The 24361-nt window shown below is 46.6% G+C and overlaps 5 protein-coding genes across 5 annotated transcripts; 3 read left to right on the top strand and 2 right to left on the bottom strand.

Annotated features, from left to right (window-relative positions):
* Positions 1-12: 12 nt before the first annotated feature.
* RhiXN_05601 (uncharacterized protein) lies at positions 13-2389 on the bottom strand (the record flags this gene model as incomplete). Its single annotated transcript, XM_043325417.1, has 13 exons — positions 13-156; positions 208-265; positions 321-471; positions 527-647; positions 704-751; positions 810-896; positions 971-1222; positions 1281-1306; positions 1366-1594; positions 1651-2015; positions 2068-2096; positions 2149-2314; positions 2368-2389. 13 exons carry the CDS (start codon positions 2387-2389, stop codon positions 13-15), a joined length of 1698 nt encoding a protein of 565 aa, XP_043180849.1.
* A 4757-nt stretch (positions 2390-7146) lies between these two features.
* On the bottom strand, positions 7147-14810 carry RhiXN_05600 (low temperature requirement protein LtrA; the record flags this gene model as incomplete). The annotated part of the gene is made up of 35 exons (XM_043325416.1): positions 7147-7241; positions 7300-7414; positions 7481-7528; positions 7587-7670; positions 7730-8011; positions 8065-8090; positions 8156-8387; positions 8468-8705; positions 9056-9215; positions 9273-9337; positions 9390-9424; positions 9479-9535; positions 9602-9626; positions 9680-9723; positions 9781-9906; positions 9963-10055; positions 11582-11605; positions 11653-11710; positions 11763-11913; positions 11964-12078; positions 12148-12195; positions 12251-12334; positions 12387-12674; positions 12724-12749; positions 12811-13042; positions 13106-13554; positions 13604-13632; positions 13689-13845; positions 13898-13962; positions 14022-14056; positions 14107-14163; positions 14240-14264; positions 14327-14370; positions 14437-14556; positions 14619-14810. The coding sequence occupies 35 exons, from the start codon at positions 14808-14810 to the stop codon at positions 7147-7149; spliced, it is 3924 nt and encodes a 1307-aa protein (XP_043180848.1).
* A 1640-nt stretch (positions 14811-16450) lies between these two features.
* On the top strand, positions 16451-19707 carry RhiXN_05599 (RNA recognition motif protein; the record flags this gene model as incomplete). Its single annotated transcript, XM_043325415.1, has 10 exons — positions 16451-16479; positions 16530-16770; positions 16823-17033; positions 17093-17277; positions 17354-18012; positions 18063-18228; positions 18285-18495; positions 18555-19288; positions 19336-19425; positions 19483-19707. The coding sequence occupies 10 exons, from the start codon at positions 16451-16453 to the stop codon at positions 19705-19707; spliced, it is 2751 nt and encodes a 916-aa protein (XP_043180847.1).
* A 972-nt stretch (positions 19708-20679) lies between these two features.
* Positions 20680-21322, top strand: RhiXN_05598 (short chain dehydrogenase; the record flags this gene model as incomplete). Its single annotated transcript, XM_043325414.1, has 6 exons — positions 20680-20739; positions 20792-20866; positions 20922-20941; positions 21001-21093; positions 21146-21198; positions 21258-21322. 6 exons carry the CDS (start codon positions 20680-20682, stop codon positions 21320-21322), a joined length of 366 nt encoding a protein of 121 aa, XP_043180846.1.
* A 678-nt stretch (positions 21323-22000) lies between these two features.
* RhiXN_05597 (uncharacterized protein) lies at positions 22001-22382 on the top strand (the record flags this gene model as incomplete). Its single annotated transcript, XM_043325413.1, has 3 exons — positions 22001-22165; positions 22228-22296; positions 22359-22382. The coding sequence occupies 3 exons, from the start codon at positions 22001-22003 to the stop codon at positions 22380-22382; spliced, it is 258 nt and encodes an 85-aa protein (XP_043180845.1).
* Positions 22383-24361: the final 1979 nt, after the last annotated feature.

Here is a 24361-nt window from a genome sequence, read left to right as displayed (position 1 = left end):
AAGCCCTTCTCTTTAACCCTGCCGACCAGAATAATCGGCATCTTTGTCGGGTTCAGAATAATACGACTGGGAAGTTAGGTTTGGTGGCCTGGCAGCCTCAGTGTCTGAATTTTTCCGCTTGTTTTCTTTTGTTGTGTCCATGAAGCGGGTCAATGTCTACATGATTCATCAGTTTGAGCGCAACCAGTTCGGTGATATAGTTCTTACCACTTCAATTAGGAACTGGATACCATAGGCGATTGCGATCGTGGGCAACACCCAGAACCTGAGTTGAAAACGGGTCAGTCAAAGTGCCGCTCGCTGGAGCCAACGGCACTCACGCCTCTAGCCATTGGAATACCCCTATCCTCTGAGAGAGTTTGTTGGAAGGAACAAAAAAATCATCGTACTTTCCGAGGTTGAGGAGTAGAAGTAGAGAAAGCACGATCCCCATAATAAGGCGACATGTAATAACAGCCCTTTGATAGGGGTCTTCACAACGGGTTAGTGTTGGGGTTTGTATGCTACATCAAAACTCAATTCTCACCGTTGGCCTTGATCTCAGAGTGGGCCAAGCTTTGAAGACCGAGTGATATAAGAATCGCAGCGGCGAATATCAGAATATAGCGTGCGCTCTGGAGGCTCCCATCCATCAGCTCGATTAAGATCTGCAATCATCCGTGTCATATGATTGGCAAACTTTGTATGTATGAAGCGGACCGACCTTGGAGTACATGGATAATCGAGGGTCTTGATTTTGTAATCGCAAGTCCTGTAAGGATTCCATGCATATGTCGAAATGAGGCCAGACGTCTCGAGACATGCCATACCTGATTCAAGAAAGTCGAATTAACGTTGTAGTAGGTGTCCACTAGTGTTTGTACATTCTCAGGAACGCCGTCCTTCCCCATCGAGGCCTAAATTGGCTTCAGCTTCTACGTCATTGGACAGATCATTTATAAGTGTCACTTTCCTTGTATGCATTAAGAACAATAGTTAGGGACAGCCGTGATGTCCATGCATGGACATTTTCTGTCCATTCCTGACTATTCGTCGAATTTCCGCGCGCTTCTATCAGCTTTTGGTACTCATCCGACCAAATTATTTTACGCGCAAACATAAATTCTTTAATGGTAGGATTAGTTTCCCAGAGAGCAGAGTTTGTGATGTTATTCGGGAAGTGAGCTCGATTTAATAGACCACGAAGTTCAGCGGTTGATGCTTTGATTGTGGATATAAAAGCCTATATTCACTTGACATTAACAGATGTAACCTATCAGATGATAAAACAGAATGCTCACTGTGAGTAAAAACTGGTTTTTCATGCCTGGGAGAGAAACTAGAAGTCAGAGTAGGGTAGAGCATTCATACTGAATTTGATCTCACCTACGAACAAAAGGAAAATCGAAGCCAGAAGCGGGAGGTACATCACCATCCAGATCATTCGTCGTATACCTTCGCCCTTAGGAGTGGTGCCACTATGTGGGCCTTCGAAGTATATGTAGGCAATAAACCATATAATAAAGGCCGTGCTGACAACATTCACAGCAATCGCTCTGCCTACTCCGGGAATAGAAAGAATTGAAGCGAGTGTTCCAGCGAACCCATTAATGCCCTGTAACCCCGTGTATTAGTCCAGATACCAGCATGGAATCAAAAGGTATTGCTCACCTCTCCTAGGATAACTGTCGTAATTGTGTCGAAGTATCCTGATAGGCTCTCGGGGTTTGGAAGCCCAATTGTTCTCTTTGTGGGTTGTGGGCGCTTTAGCTTTTGCATAGCGGGATACCACAAATGCGAAATAATCTCCAACAAGAACCCACCAACCCAAAGCCCAACCTTTAAGGATGCCCCGGCTACGGTGGTACCGAATTCAGAAAAGACGACCCCAACCACAGCGAAGAAAATCATATTGGAAAATATCAGCCCGATGACGATGGCATACATCTCGGGATGAATGATACGGTGAACATACTGAGCCCATGACTCGTGGTTTTGGACTTTTGTTCCTTTTCCCCAGCGAGCGTAGACACATGCTATATGGGCTGTGAATGTGATATCTGGTACGTGTATCATTAATATACTAACCGCGCAAGTATTGCACTAAGTGCAAGAATCTTTGAGGACTGTGCTCAGCTTACATGATTCTCTGAAAGGAAATCAGCTCACCGAGTTATAGCAAAAGCTAACGCCATCGTTCGTGCCGACAGCAAGTCTGTCCTTTCGGCACTGAAATTTTCCAATTGAAGGTTGTCTGGTAACTGTGATAGATCCGATTCGGATACCAACCCATCCAATCCTGGGGAGTGGGAAATATAGGCTGTGACATCGTATCCTAGTGTCACAATCCAATTCAGTTTAGGTTCGTGAGCTGAGCCTTGTGCATACCATTGGTAGTCGCTGCCAGCATTCCAAAGATGAAAAGTTGTAGGAATATCGAGATAAAATGAAACCTGTAGGTATACGTATTGTGAGCGTAGACAAGGCTATCGTTATGTTGTCGCTCACCAATCGTTCGTATAGAAGAGATGCTATATAATTTCTTTAAGAAAGTCAGGTTTGAAGTTACGTCCATGTGGCTCGTCCATACCTGAGAGGCCCAGAGCCACAATACCGCGGCGAAGAATACGAAATATGATACAATTTCCTACCCGTTATATTCTATTTTGAGTGTCAAATATAGATCGAGGTGGTTTAACAGTTACCATAGGTTTAATAAATTTCCCATTCCTGGCGCGCTTGAGTTCCATAAAGCACAAACCACTAACGAGAGGTACACTCACTGTGCCAAGGAGGCGAACGACGCAGTCCAAGCAAGGTCGTAAAACTAGAGATATGCAGTAATCAAGCAATGGCAACAAGTCCCATGCACCACGGTGCGTACCAAATGTATCCACTTGGATCCAGGATGCTTTAGTTCAACCCTGGTGCACCCTCCGAACCTTCTGGCTTTTGATAGACCAGATTTTGTGGCTCGTTTGATAAATCTTCAGATGAAGGGGGACTAAAAGGGTCACGCGAAAAACTCCGCCATCGACTCTTACGTCCTGCTGGTTTATTGATACTTTGCTCCCCATTGGAGTTCATCCTCGGTGTAGATACTGGAGAAGCGCTAGTTGTGCGAGGTTATGAAGGAGTCTTATTATGATACAGGATCGGCCTACGTATTTCCCTGGTTTTCATCGATATTTGAGGATACATTCGGTCTATCCATGAGAAGATCCTAAGCGAGAGTCAGTCGTAGTGCGAGATGGATGGCCTGAAGAAGTACGGTTCGCTGGTATGGCCTAGTTTTATAACACACATTGTGCGCGCTCGCGTGTTCGTAAGTGTGCCCGTTAAGGATAGGTGTAAACTATTTCCGTTGTCACACGAGTCTCGATTACTTGGAACGGGCTGGATTCCATCGCTCATTCGCCCCCAACATATTGGTCCCCTGACACCGTTATCTGGCGAGTTTGGTATGATCGAGGAAGGTGTGTGATCGAGAAGCAACTGCCGCATTATACCACAGGTATGGAATGGCTGATTCTCTTTGCCGGAAACGGGGATTTGCCGATATCCTGCTTCCGGCTCAACCAAGAGAGGAGAAACCGCCGGATCACGTGCCTCCGGCGTTTCGGATCTGTTTTGCTACGGTCTGCTTCCATCTCCAACGTGCTTGCGATGACTGGAGAACACTGGCAGCAACACGACTAGGATTTCTTCTTTTGTCAAGTGCTCGGTTTGTGAAGCCCCAAATGGGTCCGATGAGCTGGTCTAACTGCTTGCATGTCGCACGTGCTCGGCGGCACACGTGGGTAATTCAGGCCGCCCTGTGCTCCTATTGGGAGGCTCCTTATCAGCCCCTGTGAGCCCCGCTGGCTCCTGAGGCGGCGTGGCGCTGAGCCTGAGTCTTTACAGCTCTGTTCCTGTTGTGTGTCCTCCCACTACCCTCATTGCTCCCACCTCCTTTGCTAGCACTGTTGTCTAGCCTGTCCAAATGTTCGAGAATAATGGAGTTGTATTTCCTTCTTTCTTATGTTTTGTAGCCCTATATTTGTGTTTCGCGCCGTTCTTCAAAACAAGTAAACAGCGTTCCTGGATTCTTACTGGACTGAGCAGCGGTTTCACGTCACTGGCCGCAATCCCTTATTTTTGCGATTTTCTTGCATCCGGTGGTCACGTTCACGCACTTCGACCTGCTACCTTTTGGTCTAATACAGTGGTGGCAATCTTTCAAGGATATCTTGTATCGTGCGTTACACGTTGTCGATAACCTTGTCCTATACCTAATTCATAGCAGTGATCTCCTGGTCGGATCGGTATTTTATCGCGAGCATATTACATTGGCGACTGGCTGGATTCATCATATACTGTACTTCCTACTTATCCAGTACATCATCTCTGTCGGCTGGTCGAATGTCTTTTGTTTGGCACTCATCATGGAGGTGCGCTTTTTCGCTCTTCGTACTATAGGCGCCAGCTAAAGACTCTTCAAAGATCCCAACATTGATTCTAGCCCTGGGTTCACTCAATAAGCGTTTCCGAAGCGACTACCTATTCGCAGGCGTGTTTTTCAGCACGCGTATTTTACTCCACGTTGCTCTGATCGTGGCGTACGCTGGCGTCTATCTCCGCAAGGCAGATGGCATGTCAAGGCGTTCCGAAGTCGACTTTCCGACAATCTCGGAAACGAATCAGACACTGGCCGATGTACAGAACATCACAATCCCCAAGTCTCTCAACTCGCCTCTTCCAACACTTTTCTTCCTTGCCGCACTTCCGATGCATTGTATGTGGTTTGCTGGGTGTGTTCGTAGAATTTTGCGTCGGCGAGTCAAGGTAAATGGTACAAAGACGGATGTTCCAATCGTGTTTGTCTCTACTTCGGCCTTCCGTACACGCTTTCAGGCGATTCGGGGTCGCTTGCGTTTGGATTATGAAGCTCGGGAACGTCTACGCGCTCGGGTTCAGGCCGCATACGGCAACGCCCAAGAACGTGTATGGAGACGTGGCGTACGGCCGGCTCAAGTCGTTGTTGCATATAGCAGAGCCGAAGTCCAGAACAATTAATTCTTCACAGCACTGAAATGATACAGTACAATTGTCCACGACTTGAAGATCATCTTTTGATTGTATTAGCTAGATACACTTTATGGTTTGGGTTAATATGATTTGTCCAGCAACTGAAACTATAGCTGATCTTTTGCGCGATTGATGAGTATTGATAGTTGGCAGCCAATATTGCACATGTAAAATCATTATTCTAATCTCCGATTTAGCCTACCTTTACACGCGTTCACCTGAATGCCTCGGCCCCCGTTTGATGGGAGTGGAGTGCCCAAAGGTCGGCCAGCAAGAGAAGCTCCACTTGGCAGTTGCGGCAAGAGCTCGGGATGTGAAAAGTAGATATGGGAAGGGGGCATTCACTCAATGTGTCTTCGTCCGGGACATCACCGAGGCCTGGCTCTGACTCTCAAAGAATCTTGGTGCCAAGTCGAGGCCGTGGGAGGCCAGGGGAGTTTAGAGGTCCTGCATTTATGCGATCGGCTTCGAACACGAGGTCCCAGTGACAGGCTTCCTTAGCCTTTGGGTGCTGATCGAAATGTAGTTGGAGATGCGCACAAGGTACCCCCTACTTATCCCTATTTTTCTTACCATTATGGATTAGCGCTGATAAAATTTACCAGAGATCGCGATCAGTCATACCACAATCCACAAATAATAGTATTCTTGATCGACACCCATTGCCTTCGATAGACACGACTCTACCATAATCCATGATCGGCGACTGGAACTAGTACCCAGATTTAGGGTTCTCGAGCTAACCAAACCTCGACATCGAAGCCAAGGCTTTGAGAAAAAGGATGAGCGCTCGACGTTCTCCCTGGATAGACGCCAGGCTGCGTGTATGCTCGGAACACGTGTAGGATTTACCCTGGTTTATTGAGAATTTATGTATCGAAGCTTCGGAGAGGTAGTTTCGCCTCGGTCAAAGAACTGGCTGGTGTGCTGAAGACCCCATACACCCCTTGTCTGGACCAAATCTGCAACTGAAAATCGGTTGAGCGCGAGATAGGGGTTAAGGTGGAACTTCTAGAAGTAAGTGAGAATAGCCTAGTTCCTAAACCGTTGTGGTCATAGTGAGTATTCATTATAGCTCTAGAAGGTTTGTCGATGAGCGAGGTGAATCGATGATCGGCAGAATGGAAGTTGAGACTAAAGTTACCAGTTATGGTTGTATCTTCCGATAATTATAAGCTACCTAGATTTCATGCTCCGTAAGGTACGCAATTATCCTGTACCCTCTCATCTACATCCTCCACGAGACCCAGACCGATCAAGCTTGAGGGAACCCCTCGGCTGCGAAGCAGCGAGAGTGGACCGGGCACCCGACCACGAGCTTGGCTCGTGTATGGGAAGCTCAAACCAGGTCTCGTGGCCTTATGGGGTTGCGGGTGGGATAAAAAAAAAGACACGCAAAGGCGTGCCACGGCACTCAGTGTGTACGAGGTCAGACGGTGGAGATCAGACGCCATGAAGCGCTAGTCACGTGACCCGCTACATGCTGCCAAGTCGCTGTTTTGCGTCTCCGCCGGCTTCGTCGCAAAACGTCCACTTTGTGCTCAGAGGAGGTTCGATTTCATCAACGAACTAGTATTGAGCTCGTGGCCAATGCCCCTGCATGTAATCAAATAGGCATGAAACGCATATGGTTGGTAGTGGGGAATGAGTCTTAAATCTTTAGAAGTACAGTAGTATGCTTATTGCTTTTGGGCTGTGTATAAAACATGAGCTCAGTGAACGAAAATAGAAAGAAGATAGAGAAATCGGCACCAGCTATCCGCTGCCATGAAAAAACCTGAATGGATTCACAGCCGCGCGCCTCAGTGACCGCCATGCCATTCGGGCTAGTGGTACTGGCGCATTATAATTACCCATACGGCGCTCTCTTACCAGGGCCGCTAGCCAAACAAGAATCTGTTATGCATGTCAGACTAGTATGCGAGATATAGTGACCAGCACTTGCCGTTTCAACCAAGAATTCGATTCCGAACGCCAAGGCAATAGTGGGAAGAACCCAGTAACTGAGTGATAGGCTCAGTGATCGGCTCTACAATTGAGCAGAGTTTATACATACGAGGATATCCATAAAATACGCCCGCCTGTTCATTTTCCTTTCCCTTATTCACCCATAAAGATTGATGCTGGCCCACGTTGAGTAGAAGGAGTGACAAGAATATCGATCCCATCAAAAATCGGCTGATAATAGCGCCACACTGGAAACGGTCTGAGAGATTTTGTGAGCGAATTCGAATTGAAGTGAAATGCGCCTACCACGTGGCTTGGAATGAGCGAGTTCCAGAGCACCAAGAAGTATGAAAATGGATGCGGCGAGAACCATTATGTAGCGAGCGCTGCTGACGCTATGCTCTAAGACTTTTTCGAGGATCTTAAAACAAATAAGTTTTTATAAGCTAAGTCCAAAGAGTTTTTCAAAGGTTTGAATCTCGATCACCTGGTAGTAGTTCATATCTGCAAGTGCATCAGAGGATGCGTAATGGTCCTTTAGAGAAATGCGATTTAAATAGAGTGTTTTGACACCGGTAACCTTCTATACCTACGTTTCTTGGAGCAGCTGTATTATCGTAGTAGTCATTAATGCGATCTTGAAGGTCGTTGGACATCTTGTTATTGCCCATGAATATCTTGATATTGAGCATATCGATAAAGATCGAGACCCTCAATTGTAACCTGAATGGCTCACTCCATGAATTCGCACCAGTGTTTTGAGGGAGAGGCGCCAATGCCATATATAAAGTTCCTCCTTTTGCTCATTATTTAGCGGAGCCGAAATGTTTCCTTGAGGCGAGTGCTTTGATATGAGCTTGACCAGAGCTTTGTGTTCGTCTGACCAAGATATGTTATATTTTACCAAATCCCGAGCTAGCTGGTGGTCTGATCCAAGATAGGGGGACCAAGTTTCCAGCACGCGCTCATCTACATTTTCCAGATCCCTTGCTATCTTGCGGGAAGTAGACAAGAAGCTCTGTTACGTATCAGCTGATGTCAGTCAGAGCTACAACTACTGAGACAACTCACAGTTAACAAGAATTGGTTTTTTACTCCTGTGAAAGACAAAGTGAACGCGAGATTGGAGGCAATGAAGAGCTAAAGATACATGTCAACTCACCTTGAAGTAAAAGCACAATGCAGAGAAGGAACGGAAGGTGTAATAACAACCAGTACACCTTTCGCCGAGCTTTATCTTTGATATCCGTGTGGCCACTACTCGGACCCTCAAAATATAAGTATGCCAGGAAGTAAACAATAAATCCAGAGCAGAAAATGTTGGTAACTATCGGGTTCTCCAACCCCGGTGCTGCTATTATTGAATAGAGCGTTCCAGCAATACTATTGATACCCTACATATGCACGTATACAAGTCGTGGTTAGATATAATCATATCGAGAAAGAGTTAGTGTTTTAGTATCGTTAGACTCACCTCGCCTAGAATAATAGTAGTGATGGCTTCGAGCCTCGAGCTTAGCGTGACGTCTGATTCAGGAACTGGTAGCTCCGGTGGTGGGGAAGGCACAGAAATAGACCGAGATTGTGTGGTTTCCATGTTTCCCAATGCTTTCAACTCATCATTATGTGATTTTTTGCTCCCGAACCAATTGCTACCATGGCCAAATCGCGGGGGCGCCAGTTTATGCGCGACATTCGAACGTGCGAGAACACTTCTACGATCAGCCCAGAACCCCAAAGTACGTATTTGAGCTTGGCACCCAATACAGTTACCCCGAAGTTAGACCTAACAATACCCCATGCAGTAACAAACAGTGTAGTGGAGACAGCAAGGCCTATCGGAATGATGTGAAGCTTTCGAGGGATGTGATAATAGTAACCTCTTCTTTGGTGGTCTCGAACCGTGATGTGGGCATATGCGAGTACTAAGTACTCGGATCAGTCTGAAGGAATATTTCTATAACCTTTGTGACAGTTACCTCTAAGATGGTGGATTAGGAGGATTACACTGAGAACTGGCGTTACTCAAAAATCCACAATGATACTTCTACAACTGACTGACCGACTGACAGCGATTGAAAATGCAATGACCTCGATCGATGTTCTTGCTGTTTCTTCTGCCTGATACCTGCTTGGGTCATCTATGTCCTCCAAGTTCTTGCTTTCGAGAACATTAGGGTCCAATCCAGGTGAACGTAGGATATAGGTTGTGACATCGTACCCTAGAGCTCAATCGTCGTTGGTTTATGGTATTCTTGTAGACAAGTTGCGTGACTTACCGCGAGTAGTTGCTGCGAGCAAGCCGAACACACCCATTTGTAGGAAAATGAAGAGGAGATGGAACCTGATTGGAGGTTTGTTTAAAAAATATACAATCGGAGTGTCGAAGTAATTACCAATCATCCGTGTAAAAGTTAATGCTATACAAGACCTGTAAGCCCGTATTTTAGCTTCTATAAGCTGACAAGGTCAAGAGAATAAAAACCTGAGATGCCCATAACCACCAAACTACTACGAAAAAGACGGTGTAAGACACCGTGTCCTGAAATTTTAACATGAATTCAATATCGATCCTTGTCTACAATCCAACAGAAGCCTAGTTACGTACCCATATTGTGTCGAATTCGCCATTTCTAGTTTATCTAATCTCAGTCTACTTCAAATAGACTCTGGAAATTTGACCTACTGAGTAAGGCTAGAGAAAGTTGCGGTCCAAGCAAGGTCATAAAACTTGAACAAAGAGTGATTCATTGAATAATTTCATTAGATTATCAGAGCTAGGCCTACCAAGTTGACCCAAGTTGGGCCCGGGTTCCGAAGTTGGTTCGATTCTATTTTGGGCGATGCCGGTAAAACTTCGTATTTCAACAATTCTTCTTGAGGACTTGCTAACGATTCTCCAAGTAATTTCTCCTATACATAGACTTCAATCAATCGTAGCATTATATCTTATATGCGGCTCAGCTTACATATTCCTCGTCTTCCTTTATCGGCCCATCTATGTCGTGTACAGCAAATGGGTTCCATGAGATTGGTCGCCACTGATGTGGTCCCCTGTATCGCTGTTCGCTACTGTTAGAATCAGGATCTTTGTAAAGACATTCAATAAAGCTGGAATCATTCTCCTGAGGTTTGGGATGTTTGTCCATTGACGGAAAAGAAGGAATCATTTGAGTGGCCATATCTCAGCTGCATCCCGTTTTATATCACTAAACGCAACGAGTCTAACCCACGGCAAAGTCAAGCGCCATCTCGACTTCCTCTAAAGAATCAGGGGATTCTCTCCATTCGTTCGAGGCAGAATACCGAGTCGGAGAGCTACATTGCCGGGGCTGGAATGCATCTTACGAATGAATAGGTGTGGTCGTATGGCTCCTGGGAGCCATATATGGAGACTTAGATCCGCAAGATACCGGCGACAGTGCCCACAGGCGCTAATTGAGACAAGTGTGTCCCTGCCAAGAGTTTCCATTCTTGTATCTACCAACTGGTGGTGAGCCAACTAGACAAACCGCTGAATTCCTCTATGGGCCCCGACCGTCTGGGGCAGACGTACACGCACTGGCCACATTATCACTGATATTTGAATATATTATCTGGGTATACGTCGTCGAGTATATACTACTCCGAACTTGGCATCATGTTGTTCTGAGTCTATTTATGGACCGGAATACTCCTGGCCGGTCTTATCATCCAGCCGGCGCTCAACAAGACGTCACATCGATAAGCGGTTGTATATGGCCGCTCTCGGCAACTTATCCTCCGAAACCTAAGAATACTAGCGAATAAGCCTTTTTATAAGAAGGCCCACACCCAAGTGTAGCTTTGTCGAGGTACCCACAGGGGTCACACAACCTATACTGAGCTATGTGAATAGGCCCCATTCGCTATACAATACAATTTCCTTCTAGTACCGACAGAGTAATTGGGATTCAGCCTTGTTAAACCGGATAAATTCGAACGGTTTAAATGTATATATAATGCAGTAAATGTGAAGCGATACTGAGCTCCAAATACGATAGCCGACTAGTAAATGAACAAGATAAAAATTCGCTGCGGTTTAAGCGGTTTGTATCAATTGTTTACATACTACGTACGTGGGGGAACCTCGAGGATGAAACTCACGAGTACATGCGGGTAACGGAATGTGAGACGACAGACGGAAAAACAACTTCGGTAGTTTAAAGCGCTGAACAATTGTGTGGGTTACTGCCGACGCAAAGTCGCGGGAAAGAACGACTAAGCGTCATGTTCAACAAGCCCTTATGCCTAGACTTTACCGGCTGTTCTAGGGCCATTCGAACTGGGGGGGGGGCAGGCTATGGGAAGTGCGACTCATAAGACAGGGGTGTATGGACATGTGAATACAATGTTCGTTGGGTGCCAATGTTAGTGTCAAGTGCTGAGAGCCGAGAACCCATATTGGACAGTGAAAACGATTCATATAACGATACAATGTGATTACAATCAACGCGGACTAAGTGAGATCGTGGAACAGCCTGAATGGATTTACAACTGCACGTCTTAACGAACGCCACGCCATTCGGGCAATAGATGGACGAGAAGGTATTTTGTTGCGCTCTCTTACTAGTGCAGACAACCATACAAGGACCTAGTTTACTTGTCAGGATAAGTTAATAGGCTTTATATTAGATTTACCGTTTCAATCAGAGACTCGATGGCAAAGGCCAAAGCGATAGTGGGAAGAACCCAATACCTAAAAACTGTGCTAAGCTGCTGCAGTTTGGCGAGCCCGGCTTTATACGTACGAGGATACCCATAAAAATACCCCCGCTTGTTCATATTCGTCTCCTTTGTTTACCCATAATGATTGATATTTACCAACGTTCAGCAAAAGAAGGAACAAGAAAGCCCACCCCATCAACAATCTACTGATGACGGCGCCACACTGGAAACGATCTAAAGGGGGTTAAACAAGGTTCGGCTTGACGTGAATAGAATAAACATACCACGTGGCATTGAACGAGCAAATTCTAGCGCTCCAAGAAGGATAAAAATGCAGCCAACAAAGACCATGATGTAGCGGGCACTTTGGAGGCTGCTCGCCAGGACTTCTCCGAGGATCTGAAAAATATAGTCGGTATATACCGCTTAAATAAACACTGGCGTGAGAGAAAAACAAGCATTGCTAACTTGGTAGTAGTGCATATCTGCGAAGGAGTCCGGGGAAGTGTAATGGTCCTTTGGATGAGGTACGGTTAAGTACTATTGGTGATCTGGGGATAAAAGCACGTACATGCTTGGGTGCGGTCACATTGTGGTAATAATCTGCAATACGAGATTGAGTCTGCGCAGGTGTGGCATCATGACCCATGAATATCTTAGGTTTCAGAGTGGGTTTGCAATCTCAACTATAGACCTTGATAACTTACTCCATGAATTCTCATCAACGACCTCAGCGAGAGTCGCCAACGCCAAATGTATAACTCCTCTCTTTGTCCATTGGTCAATGACATTGAACTATTGGTCCAAAGTGCTCCTCTACTTGTCATATTCTGGACCAGCGCATCGTACTCTTGTGACCAAGATATACCGTACTCTACCAACCGACCAGCTATTTTTTTGTTCGACCTAATTTCCGGCTGGGTCCATATCTCCAGTAGTTCTTCGTCCATGTTCTTCAAATCGCTCGCTATCCTCCGAGCGGTAGACAAGAAACTCTGGTAATCATCAGTTGACTGTTGGCCATTAGATATCAAGGGAACCCACAGTGAGCAAGAATTGATTTTTGACTCCTATAGATGAATGGGTGAGCTCGGAGTATAAGGAAAAGTTCAAACAAGTGGCTGATTATACCTTGAAGTAGAAGGACAATGCAGAGAAGGAAAGGAAGATGTAGTAACAGCCAGTACATCTTTCTCCGAGTTCTATCTCGGGGATCTGCGTGACCACTAGTAGGTCCCTCGAAGTATAAGTATGCTAGAAAATAGACAATAAAACCGGTAGATATGATGTTGACTACAATGGGACCCTCCAAACCTGGTGCCGATATGATTGAATAAAGTGTTCCAGCGATACCATTAATTCCCTATGTGAAACCATTAATCTCAATCATAAAAAAAAGCTAATTCCACAGAGTTATTTGACCTACCTCCCCGAGGATTATTGTTGTAATAGCCTCCAATCTATCACGGAGGGTGACATTTGACAGGGGAATCGGCAGCGCAGTCGTCGAGGGAGAGGGTTGTTTGATAATCGAGTTCGATGGTGGGAGGACAGTAAAACTCAAGGGCTTATCGACTCCTTTGTCATTATCGTTCTTGGTAGACCATTTTTTGATTAACGCAATTATCCATCTTCGAAGTACCTTTGGCATTCGAATATAAGAGAGAACTTCCACGATCAATCCCGAGCCCCAAAACGCGTATTTGAACCTTGCGCCCGAGGTAGTTGTACCAAACTCGGTCCTAGTAATCCCCCACCCTATAAAGAATAGAGCGGTTGATATCGTAAGACCTGAAAGCAGGATGCGAAGTCTTCTGGGAATGTGATAAATGCGACCTCGACGGCTACGAACCGTGAAATAAGCATAAGCGAAAACTAGAAATCTAGGTCAGAAGTGGCTGTATGCATTGTACATGTGACAAACCTCGAAGGTACTGGATCAAAAGAATTAATCTACAGGATACATATCCGTTAATTACTGGTTATCCGTAAGAAAATGCCTTCCTTACCTGCTAATGGCTATCGAAAAAACAATGATCCGAAGCGATACTCTTGCTGTCATTTCACTATTGTACCGGCTGGGGTCTGTTATGTCCTCCATTGGCTTGGGGTCAAGCTCGCCAGACATCCCCGGTGAATGTGAAATGTAAACAGTAACATCGAATCCTTGAGAAGGTGGCTATTAGTCTATCCCAATACTTTTATCAGTTTGACCTACCGCGAGTGGCTGCTGATAATAACCCGAATACACCCAGTTGTAGAAACATAGCGGCAAAGTGGAACCTGATGGTGGTACCGGACACCATTATATTAAAGTCTTGTAATAAAGTTGCCAAACCCACCAATCATTCGTATAGAAATTCATGTCATATAGAACCTGTGAAGCTTGGCCAAAATCGCTTGATAGTAGATCGGGAATAGACATACCTGGGACGCCCACAGCCACCAAACAATAACGAAAAGAACAGCATAGGATGCGGCATCCTGGAAAAAATTCGATACTCAATTTTGTTTGAACTTGTCGAAATTGGTGTGGTAAAAGACAAAGCCGACTACGCACCCAAGTGGAATCAAATTGGCCATTTCTGATTGAGATCATGTTCAAGAACCGTTTCTGACTCGCGCGATCTGACGTGGCAACACTTACTGAGTAAGACTGGAGAAAGTTGCGGTCCAAGCGAGGTCGTAAAACTATGATTTTTTATGCATGAGTTTTTTAACGACTCATATCACCTATGTATACTCTGGTATACTCACTAGGTTTACCCAACTCGGACCGGGATTGAGTAACGGTTTTGGCTCTGCCTGAAAGGTCACAATCCCCGAGATTGCTGGATCATCTTGCGGACCCAGGCTTGTCGTGCTTTCCAAGAGATTCTAAAAAGAGAGAAATAAATCTGATAAGGTGGGGGTCTTGCGATTATCACATGCCAACATACATGCTCTTCCTCATCTCGTGGCTTTTCATTTTGATCGCCTAGGTCGAACGGGTTCCAAGATATTGGCCTCCACTGATACCGTCTTTGATATAGTTGTGCACCACTATTCGAATCGGGATCCTTATACAGATGTGTAAAGAATCCACTGTGGGTGTCTGTAGTCGGTATCTGAGTATAAGCCGGTTTACTCATTTGACAAAGTGGGCTACTTGGTTGCGTTATTTAGACTGCCGTGGTGCGTCTTATACCGCAACCTGTAGTACATCCGACTGGGATACAGTACCGGGAATCCACCGGATCTCGATGCGCATTGAGCTTGTTCTAGATCCATGGCGCTTTCCTAGTTTTTTCTTCTTCGACGGAATCCATCAGTACACGTCCTCTTCTGTTAAAGCAAACCTGTGCAGATGTCAATACGCATTACAATTTGTCCTCTTTGTGTTCTGATAACAGTACATATACGAACATACTTACCCTTGCGTGGGCTGATTTCGTGCGCCGGGCGCTATGTTGGTGCCTGCCAAGGACTTCTTCATGTTGCAGACCGACCTCCCCAACAGCACCGCCCCGAATGTATCATACCATGAACGTCCAAATAGTTATTTCATGAGCACTCTGACGAAACTTGAAACTGCTTCACTATTCGGGCCCATTTGTATATTTTTTTTCCTCTATGAAGGCGAATAGTTGGAGTATGCTGGGTGTGAGTTCCATATCAGCTGTACCAGAGTATGTCGGCATCGGTCTATGCCCGAGAGTTCGATGAGATTCCGAGTCTGGGACAATCCCATCCGTGCAGCCAAATCCCCCCCCCCCGTGAGTCCCAGGGATTATCGTCGAAACAAGTGTATTGTACATTACACAGCATACACTGTATGATGTACGTGTTCAAGAGAGCTAATTTATGATTTTTTAATCAAATATTCGGCGGGGTCAAGGTTGATGACATCAATCTACAAACCTACATGGGCGCCCGTTTTCAGTCATCAAGGACCCGTATCCGTTCATGAGAATCCCAAATGGACATTCCAACCTCGGTAGACATAGCCTAAGCCTATAACTAGGTAGTACCAGAACTTGGAGCCTCGTCTCTAGCATCAGGGGGTATGCATATCACCCACAAAGACACGCGCAAAATCGCCCGCCCTGTTCGCTTGATGTGCTTGATATTATCTGTTCCAGTCAACTTGCCCAAACGTACCGTATGAACGACTAGTGCCAGCCTTGCTCGGGGTTGTCTCGCACGCCGATCAATGATTGGACATGCCCCAACGGTAACTGGGATCTTCGGACGCCCAAATGCCTAACCGAAATGGCCGAGATCATTATGAATAGGGGGATTCATATATAGCAGACACAGGACTTACGCGGGCTTGAATCTCGAAAGGTTCTGTGGAAATCTGTATTACGTGTGGAAGTCGATGGCATAGGGTCGATCCAGTGTGAACCTTCCTAACAACTATCGAGTGGTTAAAAGTCTCCTGCCGTAGAACTACATACTCGCGGGTACTAATTACAACATGGCGGTTAGTGGGGTCGATAAACAGGAAAATTGGGATCCTATTAATTGTATCGCTGAACGTTCCACAGTTGCGCACAAAGACTGTTTAAATCATTACGATTGGGTCCAATATTAGATGTGGCAAGAAATTCATTGAGTGATTACAAGTATCACACTTCCGCCCGTTCTGTTGAATAATTAATTTATCGACGGAACGAATGAGTCGATGATTCATAAAGCTCGCCCCAATTTCCAATCATGATGACCGATATTGATGCAAGTGATCGGTGAGCACAGCCACGGTCATTATTTTTGTGGACCGACGCCAATCATGTCAGAGACTGGAGATGCAGCGCACGGGTGAGTCCGCCTTGAGCATTCGTCAATGCCGCTAACATATTGCTATTAAGATCGACGATATTCGTGTCCAACTTGCCGTACACGGCGACTTCGACGGATGTGCAAACACTGTTCTCGGACGTTGCGCCGGTGAGGTCGGCGTTTGTGGTATTGGACAAGGAGACCAAGGCCAGCAAGGGAGTTGCCTATGTGTCCTTTGCGATCAAGGAGGATGCCTCGCTTGCATTGGAGAGCGAGAAACCGTTCGAGTTGGACGGACGAATACTGAGACTGCAATGGGCCGACAAAAAGGTATGCGAATTGTCAAATCGTAGCTCCAAGGCGTGGCTTACAGAACGCACAGGGTGTTCCCCACAACACAGACAAAGTCTCACCGAAGAAGCCTAAAAGGGAACCGCAGCCCAAGGGACCCATTGATCCAGAGGCCATTCGCACTCTTATTGTCACCAACTTGCCTCCTGGCACCAACTCGAAAGTCTTGTGGAAAAAAGCACGCAAGATTCCCGGTGCGACGCAAGTAGTCTATCCTGTCCCCGATCATGATGAGCACACTGGTCGGTTGGCGTTTATCTTTGGTCCTCGTCTCGTCCCAAATTAATCTCTAATTGTTTAGCGCTGGTCAAATTCTCGTCGCCTGCACAGGCATCAGCGGCCGTTGCAAAACTACACAATCATGTATTCAAAGGTTCTCGTCTCTCTGCGACCATCAAGAAACGAGCGGATAAACTAGTCACGGGACGAAAATCAGGAGCACCAAGTCGTTCGTCGAGATTGATCATTCGCAACCTCCCCTGGCATGTGAGTAGTTCTTCGTTACCTTCTCGCTGTAAAGCTAGATACAAATAACATTATTCCATCGCTGTGTTGCGTCTAGGTTACAGAGAGCGATTTACATGCGCTCTTTGCTCCGTTTGGACCCATATTCTCCATCACCCTCCCCGCGGCTCAATCCGAAGGATCCGAATCTAAACCGGGCCGTCACCGGGGATTTGCTTTTATATGGATGTTATCGCGCGCCGATGCCGAGCGTGCATTGAACAGCGTCAACGGAAGAACAGTGGGTGCCCAAAAGAAGCAGAGGAAGACGAGGAAGGAGCGGGAGGAGGCTGCTCGGGCAAAGGCTGCTGCGAGGTTACGGGCTATGAGGGGGGAGGAACCGGAGGCTGAGGAAAGTGAGGAGGAGGGGGAGGAGGAGGAGGGGGAAGACGAGAATGCAGACGCACCTGTGAAGGAAGGTCGTGTGGTAGCCGTCGACTGGGCTTTGAGCAAGAGTAAATGGGAAGAGACCGTTTCTCAGAGGCAGGATGAGGCAATGGAGGTCGATGAGCAGGACGATGATGAAGAGGCCGAATCCGGTAATGAGGTCGGTTCTTCAGAAGAGGAAGAGGACGAGGAAGAAGAGGAAGAGGCGAGTGACGAAGACAGCGAAGAGGAACCGCACGAACGGCCTCAACTCCCGGATACCGACGTTGGGACTACCCTTTTCGTACGAAACGTACCATTCGAAGCCACCGAGGACGATTTGCGTGCATTGTAAGTGTCTTTGTATCCCGCTAGCTGACATTTATCTCAACTCGCCCAAGGTTCCGCGCATTTGGCCCTCTACGATATGCTCGTATTACCATGGACCATGAGACGGGTCGGTCGAGGGGAACAGGGTTTGTATGCTTTTGGAAAAAGGATGACGCAGATGCTGCGATTGCAGAGGCAGAGGCTATGGCAAAGGAACTAGGAATGGACAAGCCCGCTGTATGTATCCCCTCCGACTCCATAACGATGACTGGTCTAATGGATTTATTTCACAGGCCGGCAGCTCCAAGGCCCATAACCCATTCAGCATGTCGCTTCTCACTCCCGACCCTTCGGCATCATTGGCTAAACGACTAGTACTGCACGGACGAACGCTCTCCGTCGCTCGAGCCGTGACACGCAACGAAGCAGACCGACTACGCGAAGAAGGCGAACGAAGCCGAGAAAAACAAGACAAGCGGAACCTGTATCTCATGCGCGAAGGAGGTAAATACCTATCATATATATGCGCAACCAAAACCCAACTAATCTGATCATTGCAAAAGTCATATTCCCCAACTCTAGTGCCGCCGCGGGCCTCTCAGAAGCCGAACTCGCAGCACGACAGACCTCATTCGACGCGCGCAAGGCGCTCCTCCGTTCTAACCCTTCGCTCTACGTCTCGCGCACCCGCATCAGTGTACGAAGACTCCCGCTCTGGGCGTCAGAGCGTGTTCTCAAGCGGCTCGCGATCCATGCTATACGCGAGTTTGAGGCAGAAGTGTCGAGTGGTGAGCGGGAGCCGCTTACGCGGGACGAACTCCACCGGGACGAACCCGAAAACGAAAATAACAACAATAATGACACCAGTACCGAGGCCAAAAGCGGGAAGAAGAAGAACAAGGGTAAAAAGGGGCGCAGCACGGGGATTCAACAGGCCAAGATCGTCCGCGCTGCCGATCGGGTGGATGCGGTGACGGGCAAGGGCCGAAGTCGCGGGTACGGATTCATCGAAACAAGCGAGCACGCGGATGCGCTCCGTGTGCTTCGGTGGGTGAATAATCGCCCCGGGGTCGTTGGGCTCATGCGCGCGTGGTGGAGAGAGGAGGTAAAGGATTTAGTCGAGGCGCTGAAGAAGGCTGGTGAATCTGGTGGGAACGAAGAGCGAGAGGGCAGGCTGAAAAGACTTAAAGACGAGCTTGAGCGTTTGGACGAAGAGCTCGGGTCCGAGGGGAAGAGTGAAGCCCGGGGATCGAGCAAGACCTTGATACTGGAATTTGCTATCGAGGCGAGTTTGAGAGTTGTCTGGCTGGAAAATAGTCCTTGCTTATTGTTGTGTGTAATCAGAACATCCAAGTCGTCAAACGACGGAACGAACGAACCGATGCGGTCAAGAGTGGACTTACCAACGCAGCTCAGGCTCCCAAAAAGCGCAAGGTACGCCCGATTTGTGGGCATGTCCCCCCGGTGGAACATTACTCACGATTTGAACAGGCACCTGACTCTGTGGGGGATGAACAGGAGCAGCTCCCCAAAAGAGGGCGCCCAGGTCCGAAGCGGTCGATGCCGAGAAAGTCTGGGAATAGCTCGAAAGCCAAGGACGCGCCCTCGTCCAAAAAGGCAAATCCAGATCCCACTCCAAAGTCTACAAACACGGATAATATTGGTGGGATCATTGGGAGAAAACGCAGAGACAGACGCAAGGGCAAAGGAAACTAGATTTAGCAGAATGTAACTTTGGATATGTCTAATTCAATCTTTACATGGATAAACCAAGCCAAGATAATCCACGTGACGAACCGACTTCTTCCCAGAGACGACCATCTTTCGGCAAAGTTGATCATCATCGGCCAAGGCACGGCATTTGTCCCGAACCATATGCATTATCTGTACGAATACGCACCCAGGATCGTATACCTGCCTTGGGCAAAACTGTCATGAGCTTTACGAGACTCTTGAGCCACACGGAACAGCGCGGCTGGATTCTTGCACCGAACTCTAGGAGCTTTATCGTCATTCAACGTGGAAATATAACCTATATCGGTCTAAGCGAGTGGCTTGAAATTGACAGGGCGAAATGAAAGTTGGAATGGCGGCCCTACGGGTCGCACCCAATACGGCTGACTCTTGAGTGGTTATGATGCTTTGGGGCTCTGCCGACCCGCTAGTCTTGCGTCACCAATCCGAGATGCCCTTGGTCTGGTGATATCATACGCATAACGCCACAAGTGTGGTCGTGCCGGCCGTCCCTTGCTTGGCCAGAGAATGTAGAGAGATGACGGATCCAGAACTGTACCTTGTGACTAGTGCGGTCTTCTCGGAATAAATCGAGCAAAAAACTTCCCCAAGGAATCTACCCTCGGGTTGACCGACGCTCGGTTTGGTAAGCGGCGTGGATCGTTTTGTGACTAGGCATCCTGAACGATTGTGTGCACGGACAATACGCGGGCTTTATCTCTGAAGGATATAGACCTGTTGACGAAAGGGCGCAACACCGCCATAGTGGGGTAGATACTCTGGCCCGGTCAGCCCAGGTTGTGGAGCAAGCAAAGCTTTATGGCAGGTCATGCCGAGCCGTACGAAAGTTCAAGTCATGGGGAGCTCAAAGAAATAGTATAAAAGCTGCCATGCGGGAGTAAAACAGCTCAACAACTATTCTAATAACATTATTCCTTCGACCTATTAATCAACATGCGCTTCACCTCTCTCGCCGTTTTGTCGATTCTCTCCGCCGTCCTCGGTACACCTGTTGTGAGTTGAATCTTTCTAGCTTATGTCTATCTTTATGACATATGCACGACAGCAGGTAAAGCGACAGGAAGTAATTCTCAATGGTGGTGTCGTTTATTGCAAAGAGGCTGGATTCCAGGGAGTGTGTGTAAGTCTACATCTATTTCGTGGTTCTCAAGGGATCGTAATTGATGATACCCTAGGTGCGAGCTTCGCGCGTCAAGTCAGTATATCTTATTTCATACATTACAATGCCACTTACATTTATTCAATCAATTCTAGTAACTCCTGTAACAATTTTGACTCGGCATTCGATAGCCAGGTTAGTAGCTTCCGGCCAGAGCCTCAAAATTCGATTTCTTGTTTGCTTTGGAGGTAGGCTACATCCTTGAGCCTTGAAAATTTGACTGATCTATTTCGGTGATAGCGATCCAAACTGCCAGGGTACGAACCCAGGGGGATGGATCAGTGGCACGGGTAGTATGTCTGCATGCATTCAACTTTTAATAATGAAGCACTGAATTTTTCATTGAATATAGTCAATGACCTCGATGCATTCGGTTTTGGCAACGTTGCTAGCTCTTTCCAGTGCAAAAATCCGTAAATTTTTTGAAGCAGTCTTTAATTAATGACGACCTTGCCATAATACTGCAACTCGTGCTGTATGATACACACCCTCTACCTGTAGCCTATAGTCTAGCACTGAAATAATTATGGTCACTGCAGTATTTCAATGAATCGGTCAACCTGAACATACATATGAATCGGGTAAAACTTGGTTAGCCGAGCATCTGAATCCAAGTCATTCATGAGAGCAGCACAAGTTGGTCATCGACATTGAATTGTAGAATTGCCCTAATTTGAACATCGCCCCAGCCCAATAAGGGACTGTTTGGTCCTAAATATCTGACGTAAATGCAATCTATAAATTTAATCACATACACATCTATTGCGGCCTTACCCAGGTACCCCAGTTGAGGTATATTGAGGCTCGTGGATTCCAGGTTTGATCACATGCATCATCATATGTCAAAGTCTTCGATGATGTTACGTCTTCCACACCTGGGGTCGGACACAGCCATACCAGTCTAGTCATTTTCATTCGGATCGGCACCTCCATCGAAATTGTGCTCTGATAACCACATTAGGACAATCGATGCCGAGGCACAATGGGAAATAGCGCTATATAAATGACCCATTGAGTGCGATGGTGTCCATAGAGCCATTTCTCGAAAAGCGCCTCTCTCAGCACCCCCTTCCATCCTTCCCATTCATATCAGCGATGCGCTTCTCTTTGGGCCTTCTGTCGCTCACAGCTAGCGTTCTCTGCGCCCCTTCCTTACTATCTCTTCGAGATGAGGACTGGAAGATTGCGCTTGGGTGGGATGGAAAGACTACTACGCCTGCCCAGCTCGACCCTAGTAACGTAGTCAAACCCACGCCCGGTGTAGGCATTTCCCTGTCTTTTAATTGAAAGAGCTCGAGCTTGCTAATACTTCTATTCTTCAGAAACCTGCACCTGCTTCCATTTCCGGAGGCGTTTATTTCTGCACTGAGGCTAATTTTAAAGGCCAATGCGTAAGTAGTCAACTATTTTGCCAGATCGAACTATCACCGAGTATATATCAATGTTCCCATAGCTTTTCGTCGCTGGTTTTGAGTAATTATATGCTCCGCATCTTCAAAAGGCAGCATTTGACACTTGTTTCAATCTAGAGAGAATCAGTGCATCAATTTTGGAAACGAATTCAACGACAAGGTCACTAGCTTTGGACCGGACGCCGGGTTAGCCTGTTTGCTCTGGAGGTAATGCACGGATCTCCTTGTATTTTATTCATAAAACTCATCAAACCGATGTCCAGTGACTGGGACTGTAAGGGGGAAAATCCTGGAGGGTGGCTTGTTAAACCTGGTAAGACCAGATTTCATCCAAGCTTAAGCCGGACTTAATCAATCAATTTTCCCTTCGCTAAAGGATTTCCAAATTTATTGAACATTAAATTCGATAATATCGCCAGTTCATTCAGATGTAGGGCAGCGTGAAAACATACGTGGCTCGTCTAGGGAGTTCACTTTGAACCCGCTTTATTCCACCTAATTATACTGTATTTCCAAGCAAAGCTTTAGAAAACCTGTGGTTGATGGACTAATCACGTATTAGATGCAGCATATAAGTTGACTTAGACCCATCCTTACAGTCATCTAATAATATTACTGACTCCCAAAGGTCACTAATGCCCATCCCCGTTAGATACAATATCACAGGCGCGATAGTCAACCAAAGGGGTAGCTTTCCTTATGGGCTGCTAACCAGGGCAGAGAAGCTGGTAGGAGCGCAATGAGCAACGTTGGTCATGCGTGTACACGCTTTACCTCTTGCCAGATATGGTAATGCCGCTGGTTGTGACACCCGTGGATTTTATAATTGTTCATATGTACGACGCGACTTGGAGTCTTCGATGATCATGTTACCTCTCTGGCCTAGAGGCAGTACAGCTATAACCTAATGAGGATCTCCGTTTAGACCAGTACCCCTATTAAATGATTCTCTAATAAGTATACAAAGTCGGTCTTTACCGAGCTACGGCGGGAGTGCGGTTTATAAACTCGTCTTATGAGAGATAGGACATACCCAGAGTATTGTTGCGAGCACTCACTCCTAGCACTATCTGTCGGTCTGTCTAGTCTAAATGCATTTTCCTCTTTTAGGATTACTATCACTCGCCAGAAGCGCCGTTTGCGCTCCTTTTCTGTTGCATACTAGGTATGAAAATTGGAAGACTGCGCTCGGATGGGACAGGAAAACTACTACTACGCCCAGCTCGATCCAAGTAATGTGATCAAGCCAATACCTGATGCAGGTACATCTCTATCTTCAGTGAATTATCTGACTAAGTTTCTATGACGTTGTATAGAAGCCCGCGCCACTGGCTATTTCTGGAGGTGTTTACTTCTGTGCCGACGCGGATTTCAAAGGGCGATGTGTAAGTGCTTTATCGCTGTGTTCCTGCAAGGAATTCTTGGCACAAATCATTAGCTTTATGTCGCTCGTTCTACGTAAGAATGACCCACACTACTTGATGATTATTCACTGATACGTTATATGCACGCTCAGGGAGAGTCAATGCGTCAATTTTGGAAATGAATTCAACGATCAAGTGTCGAGCTTTGGTCCCGATCACGGCCTAGCATGGTTGCTTTACAGGTAGCTATACATCCAGTTCTGTTCATATGGGTCAAGGAGATCTGACCAGCTAAATGTTTAGTGATTGGGACTGTAAAGGTATCACTCCTGGGGGAGTAATAGTCTATCCAGGCAAGTCCCGGATGAAGCTGGAGTGCTTAATACTAAATTATTTATATAAAAAGGATCTACAAATCTGGCTGTTTGCAATTTCAACGATAAGGCGAGCTCGTTTATTTGTCGAGCAGCGTGAAAAGAGAGGGGCAAATCGAATAAATGGAATTCATAGTTTTTACTGGGCGTGTATACTCAACTTGGAAAGTTTTGTTAACAAGGGTTTTATCAAGCTTAACCTCGGCCAGTGGGTACGTTTATCATATATGTACGCACCCTAACCTTAAACTCCAGTTATATCGTGATCCGGGATCGGACTAGCCCATTTAAACTCAAATCTCAAAG

This window comes from Rhizoctonia solani, chromosome 6 (genome assembly GCF_016906535.1).
Source record: "Rhizoctonia solani chromosome 6, complete sequence".
NCBI classification, from domain to species: Eukaryota; Fungi; Basidiomycota; class Agaricomycetes; order Cantharellales; family Ceratobasidiaceae; genus Rhizoctonia; species Rhizoctonia solani.
Note: the sequence above shows the minus strand (reverse complement) of the source record. Positions and strands in the feature narration are given on the sequence as shown.